General features: G+C 40.6%; 1 protein-coding gene across 1 annotated transcript in view; it reads right to left on the bottom strand.

The window, feature by feature from the left end:
• kcnt1a (potassium sodium-activated channel subfamily T member 1a) overlaps positions 1 to 13593 on the bottom strand; it is a 40158-nt gene extending 26565 nt beyond the window's left edge. Inside the window, exons 1-4 of the mRNA XM_026173435.1 lie at positions 13303 to 13593; positions 11025 to 11195; positions 3167 to 3246; positions 835 to 982 (exon numbers count right to left, since the gene is read on the bottom strand). Of these exons, the coding sequence (XP_026029220.1) occupies positions 835 to 982; positions 3167 to 3246; positions 11025 to 11195; positions 13303 to 13469 (566 nt within the window). The 5' untranslated portion in view covers positions 13470 to 13593. The remainder of the gene's footprint in view (positions 1 to 834; positions 983 to 3166; positions 3247 to 11024; positions 11196 to 13302) is intronic.
• Between the last annotated feature and the right edge of the window lie 243 nt (positions 13594 to 13836).

The raw sequence follows: 13836 nt of genomic DNA, 5'->3' as shown, positions 1-13836 counted from the left end.
CACAAAGGGAACATGCAAAATCCACACAGAAAGGCCCCACACTGCTGGTGGAGTCAAGCCCAGGAGCTTCTTGTTCTGAGGTGACTATCTGTGGAATCAAACTCTGATTACCAGTTATTCATGGTCACAACAGCAGATAGATAAAGCACAGCAAAAAGTTGATGGGGCAGACACTGGAATGAGACATTACCTCTACAGATCACCACTGACTGGCCTAAAGTTATCTAGAGTCACTGAGAGGCGACTCTAGATGAACAGATGCAAACTGGGAGGTCTGCACTCGTTTGCGTGTAGCAGCTCTAGAATTGGCAGTTTTACACATAATATTTATTCAATTCATAATAATTTGGTTTTTAAAAAATGAGAAAGGGACCACTTTCATGAGTAAATCATAGTATGTGACATTTAGGTCTTATGATGCGTACAATAGATACAGTATCCTATATATAGTATCGCACATGAGCATGCTGTGTCATCTAAATGACACCAAAGGAGGCTGCTGTTGCTGTGATTACGCAGACTCCAGGGCTTCTAAATAGATATTATGATCCCGACCTGTGGAACAGTCCTCCTACATATAATATGCAGAGCAACCTTAACCAGTAACCTTATATTCAGTACTCAGTACTCGGCATTTTATTTGCAGTTTAGCTTCTTTTTTCACCTTTTTTTGTTGCTTTCCTTTAAAGAATTAATCAACTGCAATGGATGAATAACAAATCTTAACATTATAATTGTTTTTTTCATTTTTTGAGAGTGTTGTGATAACATTGCGTTAGAATGTGCTTGATAAAAATCCTCGACTTGACCTGAAAACCTTTATTTTAAACAAACCATTTGTTGTTGCCACTGGGAGCGTTTTGCTGTGCAGCGCTGTGGCTGGCGCCTGCGCTCTGAGCGGGGTTGTCTGTCATTACTCTGATGATGTACAGCAGACAGGTGAGCAGCTTCAGGGAAAAGTTGAACACACGAATCCTGAGGCCTGAAGGCAAAAGAAAATAAGATTTGTATAAATAAATCTTATTTGTAAGTAAGATTTATTGTGACAGTGTGTACATAGGCTTTCCTGTGTTTAAGTTTAAACTGTATTTAACACAGTGTCATTTCTTCAGAGTAAATCTCTGACAGGTAAGGAAAAAACATCTGGGATTCTCCACAGGTGTTCTCATACAATGGTGGAAATAATCATTTGATCCCGGGCTGAATTTGTAAGTTTGTCTCTAATTTTTAAAATATTTTTATAATTTTTATAGTTTTTTGGAGAGACAAAACATCAACCAAAAATCCAGAAAAAACAAATTACATGAATTATATCATTGATTTTCATGTCAGTGATTCTTAAGCAAAGTCTAACTTAATACTTGGGGGAGAAACTTTTGCTGGAAAGCACAGCGGCAATATGTTTCTTGTAGCTGGTCACCATGTTTCACACATCTCAGGGGGAATTTTAGCCCACTCCTCTTTACAGAAACTCTCTAAATCCTTTAGGTTTCGTGGTTGCTGCTTGGCAACTCAAAGGTTCAGCTCCATCCACAGATTTTCTCCAGGACTGAGATTTGGAGACTTGCTAAGCCACTCCATCACCTTAATTTGCTTCTTCTTTAATCACTCCTTTGTTGGCTCTGTGGTTTCTTTTAAGTCACTGTCATGCTGGAAGACCCATCTTCAGTGTTCTGGCTGAGAGAAGAGATTTTATGGTACACTGCCCAGTCCATTGCCCCATTAATCCGATGAAGGTGTCCATCATCGGATTGCCCCAAACAGCCCCAAAGCACAATGTTTCCACCTCTGTGCTTGACTGTGGGGATTGTGTTCTTTGGATCATATAATTATTAAATATTTCATTCAAAATAAGACACACAACTACAACGTCGGAAAAGACCCAGGGAAACCGAGTTGACGATAGAAACCCTGAAAACCACAAATTCCACACCAGAGTCTCAACTCTCGCGGCTTAAGATGGGCCTGTACATGTGCCCAATTGAGCAGGGGACATGGCCTGTATTTATATAGCGCTTTTACTAGTCCCTAAGGGGACTTTTACTTTACTAGTCTTTACTTTACTTTTACTTTACTACTTTACTAGTCCCTAAGGACCCCAAAGCGCTTTACATATCCAGTCATCCACCCATTCACACACTGGTGATGGCAAGCTACATTGTAGCCACAGCTGCCCTGGGGCGCACTGACAGAGGTGAGGCTGCCGGACACTGGCGCCACCGGGCCCTCTGACCACCACCAGTAGGCAACGGGTGAAGTGTCTTGCCCAAGGACACAACGACCAAGACTGTCCAAGCCGGGGCTCGAACCTGCAACCTTCCGATTACAAGGCGAACTCCCAACTCTTGAGCCACGATCGCCCTGCAGGGTGCAGCAACATATCAATCTATATCAATCCCTTACAGTGTAGTAGTATGTTACCAGTGGAGTTCTTGGTGACTGTGGCCTCAACTACCTTAAGATCATTATCAAGCTCCACCCATGTGGTTTTGGGTGATCCACCACCTTTCTCGTGATCATCCTATGAGGCAAGATCTTGCATGGAGCTCCAGACTGAGGGCAACTGATGTCCATTTTATATTTCTTCCATTTCTGAATAATCACACCAACAACTGTAGCCCATTCCAGCCTTGTGCAGGTCTACAATCTCATCCCTGATGTCCTTTGGCAGATCTTTGGTCTTGCCCATGGTGGTGGAGCAGTTGGAATGGATGAAACAGATTCTGTGGGCAGGTGTGCTTTATACACATAATGACTTGAGATCAGGACCATCTCTAATTGCTTGGCTGATTTTTTGATTGATTGCAATTGACACATACTACCAATCTGCAGGAATCAGAATAATTCTGGCTGGGTTGTAGAGGATCAAATACTTATTTCACTCAGTGACATACAAATCAATTCACAATTCTTCATATAATGAGTCTTTTCTGGATTTTTAATTGATATTAAAATTAATATATAACTACCATGAAAATTTAAAACTGTTCTTTAGAAGTCAGCAAATGTACATATTCAATCATTATTTCCCCTTCTTTACACATTTGGGTCTTATTATGCACAGCTTTCTGGGTTTGCTTTTGTCGCGTTGCCCTTTAATGTGCCCTTTCAATTAAGCAGCACTCATCGTAAGAACATGAGATGGTGGCCGGTACCATCCACTTACTTGATCTTTGGTTTTTGATGAAGAAAAGCTTCAGGCGCTCCTTGAAAGTGTTTTCGTTCACATAAAACTCTACCTGCACCCTAACAGGTAAGAGAGGGAGAGAGACAGTCACACAAGAATCAGCAGCATTAACAGAGATACGAAGATGTTTTTCAAACCGACGACCTTAATACAGCATGAATATTCATAATGCTGTTTTTGTAATTATCTGCCTGAGGAGAGTTATGTAATTATCTGTGTCTGATTTAGTTTCCAATTACATGACAGGACTCCTGTAGGCCACGCAGTTTCAACTGAAGAAACCAAAGAGCAGCTGCTAGAGTGGAGCATCATTTTAGCCAGGAGTGAAGTTAAAAGAGACGAAGGTAAATATTTTTGCACATTTTTTGTATGCAAGACAACAACATTCATATTTTAAAAGGAAAAGAGAAGAGCACAGAGCCTTTTTTTTCTATTCCTCTGATATCATCATTAAAAAGGTCATATAGTAGATGGGAACAGTTTATGCAGATATCACTGTGTCAGTGACATCTATCAGTGGCATTGCTAGATTTCCATATCAGACCAAAGCATGTTTTATGATGAGAAATCCAACATCCAGAAATGGAATGAAAAGACGCGCTTGTGCATAAATGAATATTAGATTTGTTTCTGCACCATCCCACAGAAGGATTACACATGTTGTGCGAGACATTGTGCACACCCGTTTGTATTTGCTATTAAGAATGATATAATGAAGATGAAAATGTATATTCATCAGTGACTCCTTTACAAATTAACTGTGGTTATTGAGAAAATATCTTGAGTGTGAGGAGATTCATTTTTATTCTGGTATGCCTTAGTAACATTTTCAGTATCTCTCATCCTAATCCTGTTGCTGCTCATATTTATGCTAAATTAGAAATCACTGCATCTCCCCACACAGCTGCGTTTGTGCACTCTCAAAGCTGTCAAAGACTGATCCTCCTGCATCCCTGTGACAGCATCAGCCCATCCATCAGGTTTTGATGTGGAGGTCCAATCTAGTTTGAGTGCCTGTGACATTTTTTTCAAACTGTCGTGACTCCCAAGGAAAAACAACACGGGCACAATGAGAACATGAAAACTCCCAAAAAGAAGACACTTCAAATGTAAGACCCTGTTGCCAACAACTGACTGCCTGTGCTGTTGCTACTGTATCGCTTGGCTTATTACTCGTGCCAGCTGGTGAGATGCTTGAGTCAATATAGTACTGTGCAAAAGTTCTGAGTCACTCCTATTTTCTTATATTTCTCTTTGAAGGAGGGAGACTTACAACCTCTTTAAGGTTGTCTTGAGGAAAGGTTCACCAGACTTTCTGAAGGTCTTTCAAAGTTTTTCTTGCTGTTTTTTCACTAATTCACATTGTGCCTACACATACCAGAAGCAACAAGGTGATTCCCAGAGAGCTCTTAGCTAAACACTTGGTATATATCTGAGGAAACGTGTTGCAGAGGAAACAAGGTTTGAAGAAACTGGACAGTCAAGTCCAGGATAGCTGAGGATAAAATCAGAAGTGGCAGGTCTAATGAAGTACCTATAACAGATGAACAGTATTTTAAAGTCATGTCATTAAGAAATAGGGAAGGTAAATCCAGCAAAGACCTGACAAAAGACCTGGGAGTTGCATCTAGCCCTTCCAATTATCCATCTTCCAATTATCCAATGAAACCTTATCAGAAATGGTCTCAGTACAAGGATGGCTGTCAAGAAGACATTCTTAAGGAAGCTGTTTGGCAATAGCTTCATTTTTCAGCGAGGTGATAATCCCAAACACAGTTCAGTAAAATCATACCACACAGTGAAAACTAAAACACACCAGGATCTGCTGAGAATTGGCCTCGTCCTATCCTGGCCTCAACATTATTGAAGCAGTGTGGGATCATATTGACAGAGAAGGGAACAAAAGGTGGCCAATATCCATAAAAGAGCTTTGAATGTCCTCCAAGAAGCCTGGAGAACTATTTCTGAAGACTACATAAAGAAATGACAAGAAGGCTAGGCTAAGCGAGTTGAGGCTGTGCTGAAGTTAAAGGTGGTCAAACCAAATATTGACTTTTGTTAGAATTCTACCAACTCTGTTTTATCTCATTTACCTTATTTCCATCTATGTTTGCACAACTCAATAAATCACTGCATCTGTTTCTCATTTTCCTAGTAAAGTATTAGGAAATGAAGAGTGACTCAAGACTTTTGCACAGCGCTGTATACCTCATCAAATTATGCTAAATCCAAACTAGCTGGGATTAGGAGAGATTCCTTGGGAAAAAGAATCTCGCTTGTAAGGGGCTGGATCTTAGCTGAGCTGACACGGGCTGAAAGATGGGAAGAACCGAGGACAGCACAAACTATTACAGGGCTAACACAGAAAGAAAGGCAACCACCACACACTCTCACATCCACATGTCCATCCAATTTAAAACCACAAATTAACTTAACAAGCATGTTTTTGGACTGAAAGAGAAAACCAGAACACCAGGGGAAACCCACACAGGTAAAGAAAACAACAGTGAACCAGGAGGTTTAAAAACAAGCTTCTTGCTGTGTGGCAAAAAGAGAGAAAGTGCAAAAACTCCTTTGATCGCTATGAATGAAAGAGAATTTCAGTGCTGTCTTTGCAGTACTATTTTCTGATGCATGGGCATGGGAAGGTATGAAAAGGAAGGCATGAGAGAGATTAGCAGGATTTCAGAAAGGGTGAAAAACTGCAACGCTTCACTGATGCTCCATTAATCTCAAGTTTTGGCTTGTGGCTGAAAGGATCACAGTGGAAGGGAAAGGGCGGTGTGGGTTGTTGGATGCGGCACTAAAATGGCTATTACAGTTCTTCACGACACTAAAACTACATCACAGTGATGGAAACCCTTCAGTGAAAAAAACTGAGAGAACCGCTCTGCGATGAGAACTAAAAACATCTGTAACATGGGGCCAGCAGCGGGACAGAAATGGGCTCTGGAGGCAGAAACACTTCAAATGAGAGGCTGTGCTGTCGTATATGAGAGTCCTACAGATTGATCTCTGTCTGTGTCTGTCTGTCTGTCTATCGCGTCCTTATACCCTCCCACGCATACATAGGCCTAATGGGTACAAGTAATGGCCCTTAATCAGCTCCTGTTGAGCACACAATTACGAACTGAAGAGGTCTGATATTAGTCATACTGCAGTGTCACGTCGGAGTTTCAGGCAACAAGACGCACACTTCTGTGACCAATTAGATCTTTTTAAACGCTTGCTTGTGGCTCAGCGAGTGTGTGTGTGTGATCATTGCCTCGCTTTCATTAAATCAATGCAGCTCGAGGGGTTCATCAATAACAGCATAGACCTGTTGCTTCCAATCCAAAAGGCCCATTCATCAATTGACAGAAAATATATGGATTAATATATATGTAAAAAGTCCTCAAGCAAAAAGTCCCAAAAATCTTACAAACTTTCAGTTAATTTGTTTTTTCTTCTCATTTATGTGACACTAAGCTGACTTTTAAATTACCGCTAAAACAAATCAATTATTGGTACGACTGAAACAAAATGTACAAAGATTCAGTTCATGTGCGTCTCAGCAGTCAACATTTGCGCGTTTTCGTGACTGAAGACCTTTCCGTTTTCGACTACTTTAAATAGTCACCTTGCAAATTCGCGAGTGGGGGTTTTCACACTTGAACAAAAGAAGTACAGGAGTAACTGAGAACATAATAATCCACAATAGCGACCTTAAGATACCGTTTTACTTTCTATAATAGCAGAAGTGTCGATGCGTAAAGAAGAAATGACTTTCTGATCCTGGCCCCTATAAATAAATAAATAGGAAGGTTTTTTTTTTGTTTGTTTATTTTTCCACCTCTTATCAAACTCCTGCTTATCTCCTAATAACTCCTAATACGTAATAACTACGACTCTTCCCGCCTGAAAATAATAATTCACAGCAAAGAGAAGGGGAAAAAAAGCCGTGGACAGCATTATTCTCCCGCCTCTTTACCGGCGCATCCACTTCCATTAACATTTGGACATCGTGCGCACTTCGGAGGGTAAATTCTCCTCTCCGCGTGGCCCTACCTCTGCCCGGCGTCACCACTACCAAACGTGTCCGACCTCCAGGTTGGGATGAGGATCTCCGGATCCATCGTGCAGGACACCTGTAGCTGCGTCGTGCAACCAGTTTGAATTCCTACAGATGACCAACGTGCCTCACTGCAGCTCTAAAATACCAGCGCAGCACTGCCGGAGGATGAACTGATTTTAGCTTTAACTTATGAAACGACACGATAAAGATAAGAAGATAAAAATAAGAAACCATAGACGAAGCGGTTTTTTTTTTAATATATTTTATTTTCAGATGCTTGTTGGAGTATTTTTAGAAATATATTCCCGCAGCTCGTTTTTATTTTTTATTTTTTCCCTTCTTTGCGCGGGCCTGTTGCCACAGCAACGTTGCTTTGACAGGAATAACCCTAACTGCTGCTGCTGCAGCATGGTCCTCTCCAGCAGCACAAAGCTGTAAACATTCACTGTGCCATATCAGAGAGATTGTCAGATGAACTCGGATTTGTTTTAATTTGCTGTTGGCATCAGCAGCATGTCAGCAGACTACCCTCAGCCTGTTGGAAGGAAGTTTTCATGACTCGGAGCTCGTACAGTCTCAATGAATGTGCCGCCTTACCGTCTGTTCTTCTGTCTGATCATGCTAAACACAAGTTGGTGATGACGCTCGCTTTGCTCTGCAGGATGTGGTGGATTGAGACAAAAACAGAAAGATGATGCACTTTTACAAAAAGAAAAATGAACAGGCAGTGCAGATGAAAGGAAAATCAAGAGGACTGATCTGGCGGTCACCCTCCCTTCAGTCTCCCACCTCTTTGTCTCCTCTAAATTTGCGATGTCTGAAGTACTAATTTATAGATGACCTTGCCCCCAGCAGTCAGTGCTTTTGAAAATAGGAGGAAAGGCCATCCCTCTTGAACCCCCTTTCGCCCACACCAGTACAGCCACTCAGTGTGGCTTCTGAGTTGCACGTGAACACCCTTACATCACAGCCTCTGCCTGTAAGACACCTCATGGTGTTCAGGATCACAAAGTTTAGATAAAAATCAGGTAGGGGATAGTCAAGGCAGGGCAGTCAAACATAAGGCTCGGGGGCCAGAATTGGTCTGGCAAAGACTCCAATCCAGCTCAGTGGAAGGCTTTGGAAAATCTAAAGGGGGGCATAGATCATGAACGTTTAACAGTATTTTCATGTTTTACAGCTTTTTCTATTAATAAATAACTTTATCATAGCCATTTATACTACTTTAAAAGTTACATAATAGATAAACAATTAATATCTACTTTAGATATTTTCTACTACAGACAAAACAAGCTTTAATATAACACAAGACAGTCTGGGCAGTGGACCTTTTCTGTTGTTTTACACATTGATCATGTAGCAAACTGAGACATATTTTTGAAATTGGACTCAGTTGTGGCAAATTATGTTGCCACTACTGAGTGTTGATTCCTTTAGAAAGGAACCTTTGAGTGAGGGATGATTCCCCGGACAGATGTGACCGGTGACATTTGGGGTTTCAAGACACAGCTCTTGACTTGACCACTGGAACGCTAACCTGAAGCATCAGTCCCCTATAAACAACACTATCTCCTAAGGACAGAAGATGCGCTCATTTGCAGGGACAGAACAGAAAAAAAGACGGGAAACCATTTAAATAGGAGCTGGAAAGGTTTGGAGCTTTCTCGAAGAGAAAACGAGGATAGCTGTGAGGACAGCTGGAGAAAAGGTCATCTTTGACTAAAAGCATTGGCAGAGCTTGTTGTTATTCCTCATCAAACAAAACAGATATGACAAATATTACAAACAGCTCTACAGTCTGAAATGCTTGCTGCTGCTGTTATCACTTCTAAAATTACATCTGATCATACCTCTCCAGCGGTCCATCTGGAGAACACGCGATTATGCACTGAATAAACATCCCGAGGACGTTTTAGCTTTTTAGCTGACTTACCCAAATTATGAACGTCAATTCACTTCAAAACGTTATGCTGTAAGAGAAAAAAGAGTGCCTAATTCTTATTCTTTGAGTTTGTGCTTAAACTAATGAAGAAGGTCTCTAAATTCCCTAAAGTAGAATGTTTTTTATTCTCAGGATGGAAACCAGTGAAGCAGATCTCAGAAAAACAGAAGCATCACACACAGATGCTGCAGCTGAGTAGAGCGCTGAAGGCAGAAGATGAGGAAAGACAGATAGACCGACGGAGAGATCTCATTTTCAATTCTGACAGTGAAGTAGGTCGCAATGTTGTCGCAGAAAAGAAAAATGTGTTTCAAGTCAAACTTCTTCAATCTTCAAATACGTACACAGACACCTGCTCCACAGCTTCTCATGCACCTCCCTCTTATTCAGCACCATGGACAGCGCTGCAAATCCTGCTACGTTTCTGGCACCTTTTAAACACAAACGCCACTTAGACCGGAAAAAGAGAACACTTCAGACTGCGCTCCTACGTGCTAAAGTCTGGAGGGGGCAAACACTGGTAAACACTCCATGAACAAAGCCTTTTCAGCAACTACAAAGAGGTGAATCAAGTGGGATTAAACTCCAAATAACAGTATTTGTCAGGAATAAAAAAAAAAAAAAGGTCTGGCAATCAGCACGCTTGATAAGTGAAAGCAACATGCGCGGACGACCAACAGAGCTGTGATGAGATTTAATTCAATTCAATTTACTTGTTTTTTTCACCCTGTATATGTCTTGGGGCTGTTGCAAATAAAACACTAATAACTTACATAAAATTCAAACAGTTGGAGTCAAAAATTAACAACAACAGCAGCCACTTAAAATAAAACAGGGGGAATAATGGATGTGTGCTCTTTTTTAGATGTCGTCATTTTACACTACTTCACTTAATGCTTTCATAACGTTTTATAGAGGCTGACCAACATCAATTAATCTGACAATTTATTACCACAGTTATTAGTAATAGTAGATTCATCTTCACAAAATGGTGCGAAAAGAAACCAAGGTCTTCTTTTCTTTATTATTAGATTTACCCCCAAATAGTCCACATTAAAGAGGATTAAGCAGCATTTGTTTAAAGATTACAGCTGCTTGCTTTGGGATACAAAACTAAGTAGGACAACTAACCGATTCTGACAAAAAAACATCCACCGTTTAACTCAACTGTTACACTTGCTTGCTGAGAGAGTGCTAGTTAGCAAATAATGTTAACTAACTAACATTAATCATTCACTAAAGTAAAGCAAAAATGAGATCAATAGCCAATCTTATTGGGCAAACAGCTGTTTGCTAAACGTAAAGAAATGGTGCATTGAAAGGATAAAAAGCCGGCATGTTAGCTATAATACTTATAATACTTAAAGTAACAACTAAATGTTGAAATAACTCAAATTAGTAAACTACAAATAGCAAAACAGCTAATTATATATGACCAAAACCTAAGAGTTACAAATAAATGTTGCAACAGCTCAACTTAGATGAGTAAAAAGCAATAAACAGCTAACACAGGTAGCTCAGCTAAGGGTCAATAGTCAAAATAATTTGTTAAAAGTAATAGGCAAACAGCAAAAGTGCTGAATTTAAGAGACAATTACCTGAAATACGAAGCTAAATTCAATGTTGAGAAATTGCTAAACTGGTGTATAGACAGCTGAAATATTAGGCTACCTATAACACCCATTATAAAGGTTATATGTCTATGAGCTGATGCGTCTGTCAGAATTGTACAAATTTTAAGTTTGACAGTTTCTTCTCAGCTTACTTCTTTCGGTTCCTGACCACCTCAAACACCACGTCTCAGCCAAGTTTGTGTGTTATAAGCAGAGCTTCCTGCCTACCTGTCATCATTCGGGAAGCTCTGGTCCCCAAGAAGAAGGTCTCTGAAGCGGAAACGGGGTGGCAGAGGAAGCACCTCGCTCTCTAGCTGCTCCATCTTGAGAGTAGAGATGTCTAAGATAACCCCAGTACTGCGGCTGCTGTTTTTGGTCTGGAGTGGGGCTGGGGATGAGCTGGGGGGAGGGACAGGAGAAAAGTAAAGAAACAGAAGGCAGAGAAAGTTGTGCAAAAGTGAAGGAAGCCAGTTGAGCCAATGTTGAAAGGAAACAAGAAGCACAAGGAGAAGGAAAGGAGGCAAGGAAGGTAAACATGGGATGGAAAAGTGCAGTTGACGGGGCCCGGGTATGGAGTTACAGAAAATCAGACCAAAAAGGATAATGCCCCTAATGAATACTTTATATTGTACTGTAAAGTTTATATTTTTGTATTTTTAGTAAAGATAATCCCAAACAATGACCTTTGCAGCTAAAATCTTTGTGTAATGAAGAACCAGCCAACATATGTTCACCTGAAGCACCATGCATTGTGGCTTCTTCACTATCCTGGGACAGAAGCAGGGACAGGCTAAAATGCTGCTGCTGTGTGATGATTCAGGCTTAAAAGCAGAAATTAGCATGCATTCAAGGTTATGTCGCTCCTGTGCTGCTTACAGACCATAGAAGACAGACCTGAGTACTTTCCACAACTTTATTAATAGGATTTAACTTTGTTAACAGAAGCGTTTGTTTCTTTAGATTAACAGAGTATACACATGCTTGCATGAAATGGAAAAAAATACCCTTTCTTTTTAGACACAGATCAAAGTGCCTTCTTTCAATTCAGGGCATGTTCATGTAGTGGTATATTTTTTAAATTGTTGTACTATTACTTCACTTTTCCAAAATATCCAAGAGTATTTTGTCCACCACCAGGTTCAACATATGGCTCAGCTTCAAGTACACATCATTCATATTATGAATGATGATTATGAATCACTATAGATTCATAACTTGGATTAAAGTTGATCTCAACCAGTGGGAAAGAAAGTAAAAAATCTTCAGCTGCTGTGTTTTTCTGAATGGCTGCAGATGCTGAGACACATCTCTCTAATGTGCAGCCCGAAAGCCTGAGTAACATGCAAAGGTTAAGTACAGCATAGTGGGATTTTACCTTTACTGCTGGAGAAGATGATGTGGGAAGATGAACTGATTCTGTCGCTTGAAGAAATGAGATGAATTAGAAACTCCAGAGTGAAGTGAGCGGCGTTATTTATGCCTTAATATTTTTAACTGTGTGGCTGTCGCAGCATGGATGGATGCTTTTGTGAGATTACACTCTTGCTTTCAATATTTGTTAAATGATCAGCGCCGGTCAGCACATCACCTTTATAATTAAAATATTGCATCCTTTGATAAAATATGACTCATTGCAGGGTAGTTATTAATGCAAGTGAACCTGGTTTGGTGTGAAGACGAATAACGTTTTCAGGCTCTTAGAATTGCACAAAACAGAATCTCCATCACTGTGTCTGTCAGCTTTGGTCCTCCATTAACCTTGTCAAACTTAATGCATGATTGATGAAGGGGATGTTTTGATTTTGATACTGTGATTTTGTTTAACTCATCCATCTAAGCAAATACAACCCAGGAGTAAAGTTCACCATTCAGCTCTCATAAGATAAGTGAAGACATGAAAAATGTGTTATTACATTTAAATAGTTCAGCACGTATGGATGCATGTGATATATCTGTATGGCTTCAGTATCCATTTTTTAAGAGAAGATGGTTTTTGTTTTGGCCAAAAATCATCCCAAATGTTCTTAAGAAAGCATGTGCGTGCACGGGTCAAACCAGGCATCACCAGCCCTGGTAATGGATTCATATGAGCTGCAGATAATCTGTTATCTATAGGCCAACACTGAAAGCTGAGACAGCACACCGGTGAACAGCTGGACACAAAACAGGTGATGACGGATGAGCAGATTGTGTATGGATGAGAAAAACAATGCAACACGTTTACGTCACATCAGTCACATTATTCAACAGGCAAATTTCCTGATATTTTTTTTTAGAATCAAATCCCAAACTAACCCGCAAGTGAATATACTTAAAAAAAAAAAAAAAAAAAAAAAAAAATATATATATATATATATATATATATATATATATATATATATATATATATATATATATATATATATATATATATATATATATAACTTCATCCTCGTCAATCACATAATGGATGAAGTTCGCCGGTTGAGGCTACTTGTTGGAGTCTCTGAGCTGTTGCTTGTCTTACCGTGGCTTGTGGTCGTTCACGCTCCCGTCATCGTTCACAAATGACTGATTCACGTAACATTCACTGCACATTTTGGCCGGAGATCCGGCGCTGCCGTCGGACTGGAGTGCTGCGGTGGTCGGCGTTGAGTCTCCCTTGGCGAAGTCGTCTTCCTGGATTAATTGCATCGGAGGGTGATCTGCCAAAAAGGAGTGTACTCCTGGAGATAAAACACGCGCTCCTTTAAAAGTGATTTTGACCGTGCGCGCGCGCGCGCCCCTCTCACCTATCCAGGTGCATTTCGAAGGTGAGTTTGTGTCAGCCTACGCACAGACAGAGGCTGCCAGCGATGTGACAACCGCCCGATGAACTCTTCAAACGGACACGCTGAGTGAAATCATTTGGCTGTCAGCGTGTAGAGTGGGAAACACTGTGGGACGCAGAGAGGACAGGTCTGCAGCAGCAGCGAACATCACAGCTCTGCTTATTGAGGTGCGGGTACACCTCATGACATAACTGTCGAATTATCACCCAACTCTTGATGATGAGGGAGAC

Source organism: Astatotilapia calliptera, chromosome 7 (assembly GCF_900246225.1).
Source record: "Astatotilapia calliptera chromosome 7, fAstCal1.2, whole genome shotgun sequence".
Classification (NCBI taxonomy): domain Eukaryota; kingdom Metazoa; phylum Chordata; class Actinopteri; order Cichliformes; family Cichlidae; genus Astatotilapia; species Astatotilapia calliptera.
The sequence above is the reverse complement of the archived record's forward strand: the minus strand, read 5'-3'. Positions and strand labels throughout refer to the sequence as shown.